At 28.6% G+C, this 21,145-nt stretch overlaps 1 protein-coding gene across 1 annotated transcript; it reads right to left on the reverse strand.

The window, feature by feature from the left end:
* Positions 1 to 11,696: 11,696 nt before the first annotated feature.
* On the reverse strand, positions 11,697 to 15,137 carry LOC101259613 (2-methylpropanoate--CoA ligase CCL4). Its single transcript, XM_004234449.5, has 3 exons — positions 13,996 to 15,137; positions 13,016 to 13,385; positions 11,697 to 12,465 (listed from the first exon to the last, which is right to left on the reverse strand). The coding sequence occupies exons 1-3, from the start codon at positions 15,100 to 15,102 to the stop codon at positions 12,017 to 12,019; spliced, it is 1,926 nt and encodes a 641-aa protein (XP_004234497.2). The 5' UTR covers positions 15,103 to 15,137; the 3' UTR covers positions 11,697 to 12,016.
* Positions 15,138 to 21,145: the final 6,008 nt, after the last annotated feature.

Below are 21,145 nucleotides of genomic sequence, written 5' to 3' on the forward strand. Positions count from 1 at the left end.
AACACTTTATGAAACCTCATGAGAGAGGTAGCTAACTAAAACTAATGAAGTGATGAGATCTCAATAAGTTACGTCGTATTGAGAATCGATACAAAATGATATATCGTTAACGATATCTTTTATACAATAGCGTGCAATATTGTAAAAGATTATAGTGGTATAAATTCTAAGACTATTAAAGCATGCTGGTGTAGAAATAATTATCAAGTGAAAAATGGAATGGTGCATCTTGGTAAGCGTAAAGCTTATTTGACTTGCAATCTAGGTACTAGAAGATGTCATACATCCGATATTGAATGTGGTCAATTGAAAACTGATATCAAAATATCCAATTGGTTCAAAATTTTGCATATACAAGTGTCACGACCCAAATCCGGAAGACTTAAACTCATTAATAAAAACCAATTCAATAACTATCAATATTCAACATCTATTATTCTCAAAACCTGGAAGTCATCATCACAAGAACATCTACTTTAAACTACTAATTCTAAGAGTTTCTAAAAGCTAAAAATACATAAGAAGCTAGTCCATGCCGGAGGTTCAAGGCATCAAGATATGAAGGAGAAGATCCAGTCCAAGCTAGACGCGTTAGCTCACCCTGAAGATCCGGTGTGACGAAGACTGGCTTGAGTTACTGTTGAGTCGAAGATGACGGCACATTTGCTGCACTCCACAAATAACAAGAAGAAAAACATAAAAGTAGGGGTCAGTACAAACCACGGGTACTGAGTAGATATCATCGGCCAACTCAAAATAGGGAACAGTATGTATTAAGCAATATCATAAAATCAACTAATATCCTTAACATGCAGCATTTATAGTTACCATAACCCTTGGTTACAACACCAAGCACATCAATGAGGACTCACACCTCCTCATCATACTCATTTGGGAATTTAGTTCATTAGATTGGATATATTATCATATTTCAAGATTCATTATCTTTATTCCCCTCGTGTCGGTACGTGACACTCCGCTCCTCAATATACTATCCTGGTACCGAAACGTGGCACCCGATCCATATTCTATCCTGGTGTCGGAACGTGACACTCCGATCCTCATATACTATCCTGGTACCAGAACGTGGCACCCGATCCATATATATTCTATCCTGGTGTCGGAACGTGACACCCGATCCATATTCTATCCTGGTACCGGAACATGGCACCCGATCCATATTCTATCCTGGTGTCGGAACGTGACACCCGATCCATATTCTATCCTGGTACCGGAACGTGGCACCCGATCCCCTAATCTCACTACTTTCATTCATCGAGCCTTCTTTCATACCAAGGCATCATCATTATCAAAGTAGATTAGGGTTTCTTTTCAAGATTTGGGATTCAATAGCTTCATCATGCTTATTTATTAATAATTACATAATCACATCATTCATGCAAGCATACAATTAAGCGTATAGAAGGGTTTACAATACTACTAACACATATCATTCACTATTAAGAGTTTACTACGAATAGCATGAAATAACCATAACCTACCTCCACCGAAGAATTGAAATCAACAAGCTATCTTCTCAGAATCCTTGCTATCCTCTTCGTTTCTCTCTCTTTCTACTCGTTCTCTTTCTTTTTCTGTCTCTTTTTGTTCTTTCTTATTTTTCTTATTCAAACCCTCTTTCTTTTACCCTAATTAGTATAAAATTAAGAATAAAAGATGGCGATAATACCCCACTAATTAACTTAGGGTTACCTCTTTTAACCCCCAAGAATTTGAGTTATTAATATAAACCCACGAAATCTATAATTAAGGAAAGAATAGTCCAAAAACGTCCCTTAAAACGTGTAAGGAAATCTGATTCTGCCTGGGATTTGCGCAACCTGTGACGGGCCGTCGTGCTTGCGACGGTCCGTCCTGCAGGTCGTCGCAAAGTTCAGAGAGTGGATTTTCACTGAAGTCTCCGTGACGGTCCGTCACGCCCGTGACGGTCCTTCCTGCCATTCCGTCACGAAGTTCAGAGAGTCGATTTTCAGTACCCAATTTCAGATTTTCTAAGTGTTTTGAAACGAGACCCTGCGACGGTCCGTCGTGCCCATGACGGTCCGTCGTTGGGTCCGTCGCCTCAGCCTGTTTTTCCAGAATAAAATCTGCTGCTCAAAACGACTAAACAGGTCGTTACAACAAGGTTTTGAAAAACTTGTTTATCATCCTCATAAGGATCAAAATAGATTCAAAATGCATAGAGCATATACAAGTATTATTATGCAAGTTAATGACTAGAATTGAAACTTTTGAAAAGTTTTCAAAAGACAATAGATTATTTGCTTAAAGATGTTATAGTAAGTAACTTACAGAAATCTTTGATCCTGAATGGAGGAGATAGAAGTAAGCATATTTCGTCAATCTACACTCATGAGCTCTCAAGAATGGAGATATCAACATGCAACATTTTTGTTCAAGTAATAATAAAGTTGATTTATCCACTAAGTCTCTACCAACTACAACTTTCAAGAAGATGGTGCACAAGTTTGGAGAACGAAGATTCAAGTATGTGGATTGATGTTCTCATTAGGGGAGTTAATACGCGATGTATGCTTTTTCCCTCACAAGATTTTTTCCCATTGGGTTTCCTTGTAAGATTTTTAATGAGGCATCCATAATGTGTATTATTAGATATGTGTACTCTTTTTCCTTCACTAGATTTTTCCCCCCCTAAGTTTTATCTAGTAAGATTTTTAACGAGGCACATAATCTGCCGACATTCAAGGGGGTGTTATAAACAATTTGTATTACAGTGAATGTATAATTATGTGGAGTCCTTTTAGGATATGGTTAGGAATCCTACTTGGGGACAAAGTTAAGTTTTCCCTATGAATAAAGAGTTTTCCTTCATTGTAAAGAAGATCTATGAATCCTGAATATACTTCAAGATGAATAAGTAGTCTTTTTTTTCTCCGTACTTTGTTCTTCTGCTTAATTTATATTGTTTCATAACACATACATATATTTAGTTTTCTAGTATAAATACATAAGGTTTACGGAAAAGTTATTGAGTTCATCTAAATTAAATAAACTCCCAACTAGCTCTGTCTCTATAAATAAATTTTATTAAACATTTTAAAATAGTATAAAACATAATTATTATTGAACATGGAAATTAATAACCATTAGATAGAAATAGAATGACAAGTCCTAGTCTAATTAGACAACCTTATTGTGATTGAAACTTGAATGATGGTGCTATTGGTGCATCATCCATTGATGAGCGGAGACTTCTACAAGTCAATGGTAGTTTTCAAAGGATACATATATCATTTATAATATTTTTATGAGTTGAGTGATTAAAAATATATTTAAATTTTATCATGTTTTATTAATTTTTTTATTTGAACTTATCATCCGTTATTTATTAAATCATATATTCAGTATCAGTTATTTATTTATTTTATCTAAAAATATCAATATTGATCAAATAGAAAAAAAAGAGTACAACTCATGATAGTTGATATGTAATTTGATAAATAGATGGTGATAACTTAGGCGAGGAAAAGTAAACACCAGATAGTTCATGTGGAAAGCTCACAAAATATGATACTTCAAATATGTTTTAATCATAAATTCTATCTTTATCAAGGTGTATTTGGTATCAAGGAAAATATTTTCCTAAAAAATGTACTTTTATTAAATAAATAGGTTTCTTACTTAAATTATTGTATTTGTTAAGTAACTAAGAAAAAATTCTACAAAATTATTTATATGTGATAGCAAAACATTATGAAGGCAAGACGGAACAAAAAATGAGGGTATCTTACATGTACGATGTCATATAGGGCTCATCTGTCTAACTGTTCAATACTAAAATCCTAAGTGTCTACTTGTGCACACTCAAAATTAAATAATCTAAATATAAAATGAAGTTAATTTAAAGGATATACTTATATATTATGCTTTCTTTTATTTAAAAAAAATTATTTCCACAAGAGATAATTTTTAAAATATTTTAATCAAAGAGAAATAAATGAAAAATATTTTTAATACTTAACCCACCCAAATAAAGACTTCCTTTTTTATCCTTTTCATATCCACACAAAATTTCTACGTTAATTGGAAAAATGGTGCAAACATCTAAATCTATGAAATGAATGGTCTGAAAGAAAAAAACAAATTGGAAAAGAAAAATCTTACAAACAATTATGATGAATCACTTCTTCATGTTATTCACACTACAATAAAATTAATTATTATTGTCATTTAATTTTTAATTACCGCTGAATATATATTTTTAGCGATAATTATCACTCTTTATAAATGTCTCTAAAGTCTTTAGCGACATTAGTTTTGATGACACTTAACTAATGCTGATAAAAACTTTAGCACTCTTTATTAATGTTAATATTTAATGCCTCTAAAAATTATTTTTATTATAGTGTCGTTTTGAAAGCTGTCATTACATAATTGGATTTTAAAACAAATATTTTTTATACGCTATATATTTTAGTCGTTCATTTTTCAAGTATAAAATCATCATCGTTCAGATAGTAAATGAAATAACTGATAGCTGAAGTGCGATTTGATGATAATTTAGGTAGATAAAAAAACATATCAGACAGTTCATACAAAAAACTTGTAAAAACATGATACGGTACAAGTATATTTTTAACGGTCAAATTCATCTTATAAAATAAAACGTATTTTCTTTATCTTTTCGATGGTGATTTCGAAAGGGTTGATCACAAATTGCAAAAATTCAAGGATATACTTTTCTATCCACACAAAATTTCTACTTTAATTAGAAAATTAGTGCAAATATCTAAATCTATGATTAAGATGATTGGCCTGAAAGAAGAAGAACAACAAAATGGGAAAAGAAACTAATAATGATGATGAATCACTATTAGGCAACGAAAGAATATATTTTGTGTTACTAGCTATGATCTTTCTTTAGTTTTTGTTGTATATGACCTATTTTCAAGGTTGTATATTAATGCTTATTAACGGAGGTTTAGGCTAACAGGGGTTTTGATTAGAAATGAAGATATTCGAGATTGAGTGAGAGTGTCCTCTGTGATAGAAAATATGAGAGAAGCGAGATTTAGGTGATTTGATCATGTGAAAAAGATATGCTCAGATGTCAAGTGAGAAAATGTAAGAGGTTAGATATGGTGGATCTGAGGAGAAGTAGTGATAGACGGAAGAAATATTCAGAATAGATTTTTGATTTATCGATTTTGGTCCTTAAAAGTTCGATTTTCAATTTAACATATAAAAAAGGCTTATTAAACAAATATATGACTTTTCTAACAAATTTGACAAGACAAGACAATAACGTAACTTTATAAATTGTCATAAAACAGAAACAATCATAACTAATATGAAAAGAACTACAAGGTGTACTTTTTACTTTAGGTTTTGACGTTTTGTATAATGTGAAATAGTGAACTCAAAGTCATTGTGAATTACGAATTAAAAGCTAAAGGGCAAAAATAGTAACTAGTAAGATATTGAAATTATAATTTGATATTTATGCATAGATAAAAAAAAAAGTAAATTACTACCGCCTTAATATATTATCGATATACGTAATATTTAAAATCAATATCAAATTAATAACTTAATAATTCTTTTTTTATAAAATCATTAATCCAATAATAATAAATCAAATAACATTCTTTCGATTCAATTTATAAGTCGTTTTTTTCAAACTGCTTAGTTAACTATTTTCTTGGAATCTATGATCTCAAAAAGCCAAATTTGCTATCGAAAACTACATGTAGCAAAATGACAGAAATTTTGTCTCACAAGAGGAGACTTTCTTTCTTATTTCAATTTATAATATAATAAAATTATAGTACTGCCTATTTTATGTGGAATTTATTTGTGTGAATTGGCTTTGAAATATTCCACTTACAAATTGTAACTTCATATAAATGACAACTTCACAAGTATGGTGTATTAAGTAAGCAAATTATTTTCTTGACATTTTGTTCTTATGTTTCATTTTATGCGAACGTATAAAAAGTAGGGATTTTCGAAACTTATAAGTTAAATATATGCATAATACGTAAATATATCGTTTAATTCGGCTTTAGCTGATATTATGCCATTTAATATTAGGTGTATACAAGTAGACACTTAAACTTGTATAAAATTGAATAAGTAGACAGAGACGTCACGTAGAACACAAAATTGTCATGTAGGACAAATGTGATTATTTGATCAATCTCATATAAACTTAGCTGTCTACTTGTATACACCCAAAATTAGAGGATATAAATGTTAATAATGCTAAGTTAATACGTTTATGTATTATGCCTTTAATATATGTAATCATATTTTTGTGGCTATTAAATCATGTAAGAAAGAAAAAAATTCCAAGTTATAGTTATTTATTATTCATTTGTGCCCTATTTCTTTTGTATACAACGTATATTCATAAATGAATTCATTTCAAAAAGAGCAAGTGTATCATTTGCAGACATCCTACTTCGTTTTTGGATTATTAATTTGGGCTCAGATCAAAATGGTTTTGAGGCCCAATAAGTTGATATGTATAATTCTCTATACATATACAATTGAAGTGAATTGTATAAAACAAAGCGTATAAAACGAGAAAGAGAAATAGACTTGAGCAGAAAATTGTATAAAATGAAGTGTATAAAATGAATTGTATAATTATAAGTGTATATGACGATTATATACAATTTGAATTTGTATAAAAGGAGAAAGAGAGAAAGACAAAAGAGACTTGGGCAAGAAATATACAATTGAATCGAATTGTATAAAACAAAAAAGAGAAAAATTATATATAATTTGAATTTGTATAAAACGAGAAAGAGAGAAAGGCAAAAGAGACTTGGGCAGGGGAGTACTTTTATTGTATAATTATAAGTGTATATTTGCATGTGTATATACAATTTTCTCTCGCTTTATACAATTAGAAACACAATTTATACAGTTCTATTGTCTAAAGCGAGAAAGGCGAGCGACAGGAAGCGAGCGAGAAAGGTAGAGTGGCGACCGAGAATATGAGGGAGAGAAAGACTGACAAACAGTTTGCAATGGAACACAAATAAATCAAACGGTAGTTACTATATTTATTTTATATTATTAGTTTGTCATTCTATACAATTATCCTTGTATTAAAACGGGTTGGGTACTGGGTTATAGAACGAGTCATGTTACATACCAGTCCAATTCAAATTTGCTTATATTTGTTCTTTTACAATTTTTAGTACCTAAGAGAATTTTTTTTTATTATGACTATATATGATATATAAAATACAAAAACACAAAAGTTTTTTAAAAATAATTTGATAAACGTCTCTCGAGTCAATTTGGGTTACATATCAACCCACAATTTAATGGGTTGAAATGTTGAGCGAATAAATTATTTGCTCAAATTTATACGAATCGGGAGAATTGAGTTTGATTTTGTCATCCCTAGAGAAAGAAATTATATACAATAAAATATAGTCATATTTTTTTTTAAAAAAAAATAGAAGCCGAAAATCATAGAAAGCAATCAAAGTAAATATTAACTATACAATATAGCTTCTCAATAGTTATAAAAAGAAAGTATATAATATAATGTCTATACAATACAACTTATCTATACATGAGAATTGAGATATTCACTGATCATATATTATGATACACTTAAAAAGCTTAATATAATATAACTATATACATGAAGTGTGCATAAACTGTTCAATCTCAGTCAACTCAAAATCACCTTTAAACAATCTCGATTTTATATATAAAATTCTTTCAACATCTAATATTTTTTCTAATATATATATATATATATAAAATTCGATTGAAACGATTCACATTTACAGTATGTATATCAAAATTCTATCAACATTTCGAGTCATTAATGACGACTTAAAAGGGAAGAAGAAGAAGAAGAAACAAATTTGGATAATTTTAAAAGTTAGCTAATTTCCTAATAAAGCAAAAAATTGAATGATAGCCATATTTTAGATGATCACCATTTATAGCAAAAGTTAGTTCTTATAGCTTTTAAGTTTCAATAAATATAGCAATTATGTATATTTTATGAGTATATTTTAATAATTAATTTTTATTTTTTCAAAGTGAAATTATCGACTTAATAAGCTAAATATGTATCCTCCAATTTTAAAGCTAGGATTTAAAAACAGTTTTAAGTTATAAATACGTACATTATATGAGTTTAAGGAATATTGATTATGTAGAGGATCCAAAATGTTGGCTTTTTTTGTTTGAATAATTTTTTTTTTAGAAAAAGTTTAGGACTTTATAAATATATGTATGTTTCTTGTGGCTAAATCAACATTTAGTCATTCATAATGTAAGAGTTCGGAGCTAAATGGTATAAAATATTAACAAAAATTTCAAAATGGTATATAAAATTTTATATTAACCAAAATGGAAAAATCGCTGGAACAACAACGATTTATTCCACCGGAAAAAGCAAAATCGTTAAATTTTTGTGTTCTTTTGATATATTTCTCGTTTGTCTTCTTACTCATGATCTTTCGAGGTTTGCTTTGCTAACTTTCACATGACACCTTATTATTTTCGATCCTAACAAATGCGAGAGATATATTATTTAGACGTAGATAAATAATAATTTTTATATGATGAAAGTGCGAGATAGTAATGCCAGGGGCCCGACTCTATGTAGTTGTCCGTCCGTGGATCGATTTATTTATTATCTTTACCTATAATTTTAAAGATACACATTTTATATATATATATATATATATATATATATATATACACACAAAAATATATTTTAAAAAAAGACATTAATTAGTGGCCATAAATAATAGATTAATTAATGTGGTTGACTAAATTACCCCATCGCAAGGCGACAGGCCATGTGAATCTTAGTTCAAAGATAAGAATTGTTAGTACGTAAACAAAGTGTTACATTAATAACGGAAAACAAAATTACATAATAACTTCAAAATTCAATTATTTTTACTATACTAATATATTAATCTTTTCAAAATGATTATAAAAATTAAATCTTGGAAACATTAATTGCATCTAGGCGGTATTTGTTGAATGTTTACAAGATTTTCACTTTCTATATATATATATGGCGTTGTCCGAGCCCTACATGAATAAAAATTATATTATTACTAAATAGAAAGTAAAGGTAGTGATGAAATTGAGGATAGAAATGAAATAATTTTTTTTAAATTTAAGTAAAAATAAATTTATTCGGTTATTTTATAATGTATAATCAAAATTAAAATTTTAAAGCTATCTCAATCTTAATTTATGTGACAGAAGTAGTACATTTTTTTTTTGTTGTGTGGAATTTTAAGATATCAATTATTTTAATGAATAGTATTTTTATTTGAGTTTTTAATAACATATGTTAGTGTTCAAGAGTTCAACCATGTTTTTTTTGTCTTCTAAATATTTTAAATTGTTAATTTTTGTGATCTTTAGTAATTTTAGGTCATTTTCAAATAATATATGTTAGTGGAATTTTAAGATATCAATTATTTTAATTTATAGTATTTTTATTTGAGTTTTTAATAACATATGTTAGTGTTCAAGAGTTCAACCATGTTTTTTTGTCTTCTAAATATTTTAAATTGTTAATTTTTGTGATCTTTAGTAATTTTAGGTCATTTTCAAATAATATATGTTAGTGGAATTTTAAGATATCAATTATTTTAATTTATAGTATTTTTATTTGAGTTTTTAATAACATATGTTAGTGTTCAAGAGTTCAACCGTGTTTTTTTGTGTCTTCTAAATATTTTAAGTTAGTAATTTTTGTGATTTTTAGTAATTTTAGGTCATTTTCAAATAATATATGTTACTTTTTTAGTCTCATTTTATGAGGAACAGTAGAATTTGGAGAGACAACTAAATTTTTGTTAGCAAATAAAGATTGACATTCACAAGATTGATATATGAAACATTTAGGATCGTATGTACTAATTGAAGTCGGTAATTGTATCAGTTACTACTATTTTACATTATTTCGATATTTTGAACAAAAAAATTAGATATTCAAAACCGACACGAAAAATATTATCGATTACAATTTTTCATATCAATATAATTTAAAAATAGATCATAAAATGTTAATTGGAGTTAAATTTTTTTAAAAAAATCACAACAATTAAAAATAAAAAAAGAAAATATATGATAAAAAGACTGAATTAAAAATTAAATTGACCAGATTTGATCTTTAGATCTTTTACATAAAATATCATACTGCAAATTAGCTGGACAAAGCAAGTAAAACAATCCTAAACTGATATTGTAGCCTCTTATTATATATAGGAATATATGCATGATTCACTTTAAATATTATGACCAACCGCAAAATCTTTATTGCGTGTGTGATCCAAATAATATTGAATTTGGTGCAATACACTTTATGTGATCCAAGTAAGATAATTGATGACATTATATATATATATATATATATATATATATATATGGGTTGGGTGGGGGGAGGGGGGACACACCATGCATCATGCTAAGAAAGTAAAATAATTCAAACTTGCACAAACTTTGTCATGTGCTTAGAGTTAAATGTGATGACACTTTTCTCTATCGTATCAGACGGAGACAGATTCAGAATTTATAATTTATGAAATATAATTATTTAATAGATTTCTTTTGTATACATATAGGATATATATGGACAGAAATTAGTCTATACGTATCCAAATTCACAATTGGATTTTTAATTTTGTCACTATATTTGTGGTAGTTTGATTTCCTTTGATAAGATAAACATGTGAAGAAAAGATAGCAGATGGTGATGAAGTTCGAAGATATGACATCTTATATATTTTGATATCATGTTAAAAAATGTATGATCATATATTTTAAAAACTTAAATTGTTAGAGAAATACATTCTATTTTTACCTAGATATATCTTATCATGTTTATATTATACATAAATATGGAAACCACACCTTAGCAATATTAATATTTAAGGTTCTTAGCGGCTTTTGAACTCGTAGTTAAGAGTCAAAACTATCTGATATTTGAAATCACTTGAATTCGACTTTTTTTCTTTTAGTAAAATTTTGGTTAATTTATGATGAAAAATCTCACATTAAAAAGTAAATTATTTTCGTAACAAAAGCAATTGTATATCTAAAAAACTCGAATCAAATAGCTCGATTTAAAAATGAAAAATTACACCATAATTCTTGTCCCAAGCTCAATTTCAATAATCACTAGTTTTGGCACCATGTAAAGTTGGCAAATAATTATTTACATTTACTCCTCTATCTCCTACTATGCATCAATTATCAAGCTGACAAATTTTAATAACACCAAAATATTTCTTTGAAACCATGTGGTAGCATTTTTTATTTTTTTTTCATGTTCAACCGTATCTTCTAATGGTACATATTCAAAATTTTAACATGATAAGTACACTACAATAAATAAGCAAATTTAAAATATATTTGACAGGTTTAGCCTTTATGTATTTATTGTTAGATCTATTAATTTACACTTTAGAAAATTTAGAGAGTTTCATTATTTGAATTCTCGGTAAATATCTATATTTGTATTGTTACTTTACGCTAAATATATTATTATCTATTTTAACACATTACGTCTTCTATTGCTATAAATTTACTAATATAAAACTATACGATAGCAATCGAAGAATAAAAATTTCAATATATTAAATTTGAAGATTTTGAAAGGACAATCAAGTAGAGGTGCACAAATGAACCATCACACCATAGGATTCTTTTGAGTTTGAATGCACACACAAACCTATTTAAATATATAATATTATTATTATACATCATGTAATAAAGGAAGCATAAATACACGTGAACTCAGGCTCCTCTTCCTATACATGTAAATATATAGAAATCACACATATTAGAAAATACTAATATTTTAATTCTTAGCTATGTTTGAAACCCATAGCTAAGAACCACAGCTCATATTCGTTTCATTTTGATAGAAATAAATGCTTACAAACTCATGATTTATTATTTACTAAACAAGCATTTAGTAATTCTTTTCTACTCACGCTTTTATCTGATTAATCTGAATTCACGCTTATATAAGTGATTTAGCTTTATCCCTGAGTAAGTACTTTTGAATTTTCCCAGTAGCAGTCTTTGGAAGGTCATCTTGTATAACAACTGTCCTTGGTACCATATAAAGAGGTAAATTCTCTTTACAAAATTCTCTCAACTCCTTCTCGGTCACATTGCGCGCATCATTCTTTAAACTAACGAACACACAAGGGGTTTCGCCCCAATAATTATCTGGACGTGCAACTACAGCTGCTTCATTCACCGCGGGGTGTTTGTATAAAATCGACTCAATTTCTACACTGCTTATGTTCTCGCCACCACAAATTATGACATCTTTCGATCGATCTTTAACTTCTAAATATCCATCTGAATGCATTACTCCAACGTCTCCCGTGTAAAACCATCCATCATTCTTCATGCATTTTGATGTTCCTTCAGGGTCTTTAAGGTACCCTAGCATCACACTACCTGTTGAGAATAAAATTAAATATTCAAAAATAAATATATTTTTTAATAAACGCAATAACTAAAATGAACAATGTACCGTAAAACAACATAATTTCTTTATTTATGATTTGATCCATTATTGCTACAATTTATTATGGACTCTTGGGACCATCTTTATTTTACATTAATAGACTACTTTAAGTTGGTCCAAACATCTTTAAGACAATTATTTTATAAAAAAATTTTAATAAATTAATTTATTTATTATTCTAAAAAAAAACTATTTATAATTTTTAATATAGAAAAAATAGGTTAATTTATTCTCATGTATTATCCTTTAAAATTTAATTACTTAATCGTTAAATAATTTTTTTTAAAGACCTAATACTAAACATATTACTTATTATGCTAAAATATGCATAGCTTTTATTATTTCATAACAGATCAAAATTTCAAAGTGAACAAGTAATCATGACAATTAAAACAGATCAAAAAAAATTATAATACTCGAACGAAATAATTATCTTAGTAAGACACTTAAATTATAACGAAAATAGAATATTATATGTACCTCCTTTCAAAACAATTTCTCCAACAGCCATTCCATTCCTCTCAATACTAATGCCAGTTTCAGGATCCACTACATCAACATCAGTAAACCCTACCATCTTCACACCTTGTCTTGATTTTAGTGTTGCCCTTTCTGAATTTGTCAATGAATTCCATTCTTGTTTCCATGCACATGTCACCGCGGGCCCACCCGTCTCTGTCAATCCATAACCGTGACTTATCACGAATCCCAATGATTCTGTCCTGTCCAAAACTGCGGCCGGGGGTGGCGCCCCGGCCGTTAGGATTTGGACAGGGGAATCAAGGGGTTTCCTTTTTGTATAGGTTGATAACATGTTAAGTACTACTGGTGCACCACACATGTGAGTTACCTATATCAAAAATAAATAATATTTTTATAATCAAATCACTTAATAAATAACTGATAATTTGAATAAATATAAAGGAATTAACTTGATATTATATTTTTCTTATCCTGATATCAAATCAAAAGAAAAGATGCTCACATAAATTTGGACATAATAAATTAAGTTGGTAGATGATAGGGTTACAAAATTCAACATTATAAATAGTAGCTGACAAAAAATAAATAATATTTATATAGTCAAATCACTTAATAAATAATATAATAATTAATAATTAGAATAAATATAAAAGAATTAACTTGATATCACATTTTTTATCATGGTATCAAATCAAAAAAAAAAAGATGCTCATATAAATTTTGATAGATAAATATTTATCTCTAATAAATTAAGTTGGTAGATAATACGGTCACAAAATTCAACATTATGAATAGTAGCTGACAAAAAATAAGGAGTCACATGTATACAATAAATAAAAAAAGTCACGTGTCAGATTCATAAAGTAGAATCGGACCCACAATAGGTAAGGAATATTGAAGATATTATTATTATTAAGTAATTAAAAAAAAATTCTTTTAAAAACTTAATCTTTTAAATGAAATGTTTTAGACGTTACCTTATGTTGTTGAATAGCTTCATATATTAAAGCAGCATCATGACTCCGACGTAGACACACATTGGTTCCACCAACAGCAGCCATAGCCCAACAAAAACCCCAACCATTGGCATGAAAAATTGGTAGGGTCCACAAGAACACCGGTTGCTTCGGGACGGACCAATCAATTAAGCCCATGACACTCATCGTAAACGCACTTCTATGACTATGAAGCACACCTTTCGGTGCATAAGTAGTCCCAGAAGTGTAGTTTAGTGTCATAGGTTCCCATTCGCTCTCTGGAGCGATCCATTTGAAATGCTGGTCCCCTTCATCAATAACATTCTCATAACTATTATAAAACTCATTCCTCGATACTAAAGGAGTATCACCACAATTATCCTCGATGAGGACTAATTTAGGACGTTGTAAATTAGAAGGGAATAGAGAAATCGCCTCGAGTAATAAAGAACTCGCTTGATAGTCCACAAATACAAGCTTTGATTCGCTATGCCGGAGCAAAACGGAGAGGGTACGTGGATCGAGGCGGAAATTTATGTTGTTGAGGATCGCACCGGACATTGGCACGGCGAATTGGAGCTCGTACATCGCCGGAATATTTGGGGATAACACGGAAACGACATCGCCTTTCTTGATCCCTAGCGATGAAATCGAAGAAGCCAATTTTTTGCACCTAGTGTAAGTTTGTGACCAAGTGTAACTTGTGTCATTGTAAACAATTGATGTGCAATTTCCATAAACAATAGAAGCCCTCTCTAAGAAGTCCAAAGGCGAAAACGGGCATGTATTCGCAGGCCCCTTCGATATTTTAGTGGTCACACTCTCACTTTCTTTAAAAATTTCAGGAGGAGCAATAACAGAATTCAAGGCTAGCGTAGATCGAATCGTACATTTCTTTAACTTGTTTACTTCAAAAGGGATTCTTGATTTAAAGAGTTGATAACCTAATGGATTGGATATGCTAAGGGATGATAAGTTACAAGAATGAAGAGATGGGTTTTTTGTAGAGCTAGTTGGTGTTAAAATATCCATAATGTAGGTATGCTTAATTTGTTTATTTTTCTCCTTCCTTAGTATGGATGGATATATATATATATAACAAGTCATGGGGAAGTTGGGACATATATCAAAATTAAATGTTGTAGGTACCACTATGAATTTGTCTTTATTAGATGTTTCAACATGTCTTTTTTTAATCTATCATGTCTGATTTTATATTGAAGTGTAATTAAATTTTTAAAAAATTTAAATTAAAAACTTTTTTTTAAAAAAATAAAGAAATACATATTATTTTATCACGATTATTTGTGATGTCTCATCATGATTATCATGAGGTTACCTTTTGTCTATTCTGATTTGGAGTAAGATAAATACTCTCTTATATGTCCCTTTATTCTGTTTTACACTGAAATAAATATTCTTTTTTCATGATTATCATGAGACTACCCTCTATTCTAATTTGGTTTGGAGTGAAATAATTACTCATGATTATCATGAGATTACCTGATAGGGGTAAATATGTGTGTCTTAGATTCGAATTTTGAATTATAAATTTTTTTAATAAAATATGTTTTTCTTTCTAGTTAATTAAACGTGATATTTTATTTGATAATTTATGTTCAAATGATATTCTATATGTATTATGCTACATGAGATTCATATATTTACTTATTTATTTTTGTACTAATTAATTGCATGCTTCTGCAAATTCATGAAAAGAGCATAAATATGAAATAAGGCAAAGTTGAAATACAAATTTATATATCATATCTAATATACTTACGTAATAGAATAATATCTACTAATCAACTTAAAGTATTTTTAAAATTATAAGTTCAATAATATGTAAATATGATCTTTAACTTGATTTCAGCAGATAACTATGCCCTCCAATTTTAAGTGTACATAAGTAGACACTTATATTTATATAAAAATGAACAAGTAGACACACATGTCCTACATGATATAATATACATAAGATTCCAGGTAGGACACAAAATTGTCATGTAGGGTGACATTGCAAAAAGAATGTGTCTATTTGATTAATTTTACATAAATTTAAATGTCTATCAATACATATTCAAAATTAAAGATCATATAGTTACTCACTGACACCAAATTAGGTCACGTTTATATCTTCTCTCATTAGAAAAATCACCTCACAAATTCTTTTTACTCCTTCGGAAGAAACTAAATTTGATCCTTGTTTTGTTGAGACTCTATCCGAATCCATTTTTGAATATGAACTATAGTGTACCATCTTTAATTAATAAAATTAATAATACGTAAACATAATCTTTAACTTGACTTCAGTTACCAAGTATGACATTTAACTTTGTCAATGCACAAATAGAAACTTTAATTATTCAAAAAATGAATAAATAAACACTCAAATATCGCAGGTCATATGCGAGATATACAAACGCTCCTACGTAGATTCCATGTACAACATAAATTGGAATGTGGCACGCCACATAGAATGCATACGTATATTTGTTCAATTTTGTAACAAATTAAAATGTCTACTTATACAAATCAAAATTGAAGAGCATAGATATTAATTGACGCCAAATGAAAAGACTCGATATAGGGTGTGTTTGGTATGAAGGAAAATGTTTTCCTAGAAAACAAGTAGATTTGGGACTTATTTTCTCATGTTTGGTTGGTGAGTAAAGAATATTTTCAGGAAATAATTTTTAGTGTTTGATTTATGAAACAAAAATATTTTTGAGAGACATCTTTTATTTTTACTAGAGCAGAAAATAATTTATGAAATTGAAAATATTTTTTAAAAACAATTTTTATTTGGGGTGGTGGTGGGGAGTGGGGCGGAGGTGGAGTGGGGAAGGGGGTAGGAGTGAAAATAAAAATTTGAACTTTATATTATTTTTAAAAAATAAAATTATTTTTTGGGAGGTTGGGGGTGGGTGGGGGGCTGGCCGGCAGGGGAGGGAGGTAGGAGTTTAGAAATAAAAATTTGAAGTTAAAAATATTTTTAAAAAGTAAAATTATTTTTTTCTTTGGGGGGGGGGGGGAGGGGGAGCTGGCCCGTGGTGGGGGTCAGGAATCGGGTAAAAAAAATAAAATAATTTTTTTTTTGTTTTTCCCAAAAAAATATAATTTAAAATTGGAGGAGAGTTTTGGAAAATATTTTCCTTAATTTTTGAAGGCAAGTCATTTTCCTTATTTTGAGAAAAATAAATTGATTTGGAAAACATTTTCCAAAACTTTTGTTCCAATCAAACATGAGAAAAAATTGAAAAACAATTTTCAGAAAATATTTTCATTCACACCAAACACACTCATAATGTCTAATTAAAATCACTACAAAAACACTTATTTTATGAGAGCTTTAACTAGGAAGGCAATGCTTCGGTGCGTGGCGGGTCAAATTGAGCTTAACCCACAATATTTATAGTATGTCTCACCCTGCATAACAACCTTTTTCCTTTTCAACCCACCCTGCATGAGACCCGTCTTCATAATTTTTATAATATTTTTTTTCTAGTTAAATTTGATACTAGAAATAAAATTTATACAAATAAATTTATTTTTTTATTTAGTTGTATTAATATAATAGATAGTAACATAAAATAAAAATAAAATTAGAGGTCAATTGAAAAACAAGTAAAAAATTATTTTATTTTTTATTGAACTATTTTCTTTTACTATTTTAAAAATTTTAGTAGCTCGATGAGATTTTCTATAAATGATATTATCACTCTTATAACATCAAAATAGTTAAAATTAAGCTTGAATACATATAAAAATCGCATATACCCACCCTCTGCCCCATATAATCTTATACCCACCTTGCCCCGACCTGCATAGCCTTAAACCCATCCGACCCTCACCCTGTACGGCCCATTGTCATCACAAGTAGACATTTTTTCTCCAATTTTTTTTTCCTCTAGCACACGTAATTTGGGTGTATTTCGCGGAATTTGTTAGGTAGAATTAGAGTGTTTATTTATTTTAATTTTAAATAATTAAAGTATTGACAAAGTTAACGGACATAGTTATCAACTAAAATCAAATTAAGGGTTATGTGTTACTATCAATTTATTAAAGAGTAATTTGATCAATAATGTTTTTTTAGAAAAAAGTTTAGTTTTGTGATAGTAAATTATACTTTTGTTGTGATTTTTTTTGCTTATTTGATAAAATTATATTTAAAAAATTAAGATAATTTTAATTTTAATCTACAACTTATGAAAATTTTATATTTATGAACAAAAACTGCAATTTTATATCATGATTCCATCTTAGGTAGTTTGAAATTTCACTTAAATCAAGGGTAGACTTTTGGTAATAGCAAGAGTAAAATTAGATAACATAATTAACAAGAAATAAATAAATTAGGGGATTAATATCTCAAAAAAACTTAGTGAAATTATTTTTATCTTTTATTTATATATTTAAAAAATTATTTCGGGATTGATTATATATCATACTTTATATGGGACAATCCAAAATGACATATATACCCTTTAACCACCCCCCCCCCCCCAATCTATTCACAATTCGATTATTAGTTAATGTTATATAATATTACTATTCTGAAATGGTAATATAAAATTTACGTATATTTTATTCTATTTGAACTTTATTTTATAAAAATTACGCTAAATATGTTATTTTATATTATAATATCGTTATTAAATTTTTGAAATAACTATTTCTCAACAAAAGAAAGGAACCTACTCAAGTACAATTTACTATCCTAATCAATGCAGAGATGGGCATGCATGCTAAATCTATGTCACCTAGCTGGCTTATTTATTTATTATAGAAATTAATGCTACAACTACTTGTTGCTCCAAAACCCTAAGTTGGTGGAAGCAATTAATTTACAATTTCATAAAGGTTATCTAAAAATAGTATGATAAAAGTTCTTTTAAAAAAATCAAAAAATTCCCTTCGTTTTGTCTCATTTTATAAATAATTGATTCATAATATCTGTCATTTCATAAAATTAAGGGCAACTCTCACATGTAGCAAATATAAAATTTATATTTGTATGTTATAGCAAAGTTTACATTATTGCATTCCATAACAAACATATAAATTTATAATTCACTATACATATACAATTGAATCGAATTGTATGAAACGAAGTATATAAAATGAGAAAGAGAAAGAGACTTGGGCCGAGAATTGTATAAAACGAACAGTATAATTATAAGTGTATAGAACGATTATATATAATTTGAATTTGTATAAAATGGAAAAGAGAGAAAGGCAAAAGAGACTTGGGCAGGGAATATACAATTGAATCAAATTGTATAAAACAAAAAAAGAGATATTATATACAATTTGAATTTGTATAAAACGAGAAAGAGAGAAAGGAAAAAGAAACTGGACAGAGGAGTATTTTTATTGTATAATTGTAAGTGTATAGGACGGAAATAAATGTACTTGCATGTGTATATACAATTTTCTCTCGCTTTATACAAACAAAAACACAATTTATACATTTCGCTTCTGTCTGTATAAGCGAGAGAGCCGAGGGTGGCAAGCAAGACTAGAGAGAGTTGTGAGCGAGGTCTGGGAGAGGGGAGAGAGGGGAACAAAAATATATGTTTTATACAATTTTCTCAACTTTATACAAATAGAAACTCGTGTTTGTATAAAAGTGAGAGGAAGCGAGCGAGAGATGGAGCGAGAGAGGAGAGTGGCGAGCGGCGAGCGAGAGTTTGAGGGAGAGTGGTGACTGACAAACAGTTTGCTACGGGACACAATTAAATCAAAGGGTGATTATAGCAATTAATTTGATTTATCAGTTTGTTGTTATATACAATTTTCTCTATTGTTCTTTTTTTACCGTTTAAGTTATTAGCTTTGAAAATATATATTTGACCAACTTAGAAAAATTCGATAAATGATTCATGTTCATCGATTAAATTGATTACTCAAAATAAATTAATTCATATTCATTGATTAAAACTTGAGTTCCAAAAAAATTAAATAAGGCTATAAGGATAATGTTACATCACTTCTTAATATAAGTGCAAAGTGAAAAGAAAACATATAAAAAAAACAAAGGGGCATAGTGAAATTCGAGCACACAAGCACTACCTCATTCTACTAAGGTGAAGTCATTCGGTTACAATTACTTAATATGTTAGGAATATTCAAAATATATTATTTAATCATATTATGTATTATTCTACTGGTACATACCATATATATTATTTTTTTTTATCAAAAGTATCAAATTAAACACTCTAACCACCATATGGCTATGGGATTGGTGTGGGGGTACCCTCCAATTTAAGTTAGGCCGTTATTCTTATAAATAATTAAATTTATAAAATTTGTATTCAATGATGAGATGAAATTGGAGGAAATCAATTGAGATAGAACGAATTAGTAAAAACAGTAATTAATTAGAGACTTGGAACAACAGTTATGTGAATATCAACATATTCAAGAAAATATCGCAATATTTACTTATTTGTTCAAAAATTTAATACATCATATCATATTATTTAGGGATGAAGTTACACCTAGCTATAAATGATCAAAAAAATATCCTTTATCTAAATTTTTTGTGAATATATATATATATAATAAATATCGATTATTTTGAATATAAACTAATTATTAAACATCCTTGATAAAGTAAAAAGGTATATATAATCTAATGGTTAAGGCCGTTCAAGTTCACTTGGGGGATTGGGTTTTTGAGGGGAGAATTAGCAATCAAGACACAACCTTATATTTCATTTTATTTATATTTATAATTAATATAATAGAACAAGAGAACTAGACATTTAATGATCATCACAACATTTTATGATGATATTAAAAATTAAAAAAAAAACTTAAATAATTAAATATAAATATTAAGAAGAAAATTAAGTTATTAACATGAAACTTTCTTTTATAAAATTGTGACTTAGAATGGAACTCTTAACTCATATAGAGTAACTTGATATATTTAATATTTTTTTCTTCTTTAAATTTTTCCAAAATTAATTAGACAGACTATTACTTCTCTAAAATTAACTAAATCTTATCACCAACATGGGCGGGCTGTGGTGCTCTAATGGAAGTACTTTACTCTTAACTAAAGGTTTCAAGTTCAAGTCATGGTTATGGAGAAAATCATGTTGGAAGTATCACCCTCAAATGAATCCAGCCGTGT

This window comes from Solanum lycopersicum, chromosome 3 (assembly GCF_036512215.1).
Source record: "Solanum lycopersicum chromosome 3, SLM_r2.1".
Taxonomy (NCBI): Eukaryota; Viridiplantae; Streptophyta; class Magnoliopsida; order Solanales; family Solanaceae; genus Solanum; species Solanum lycopersicum.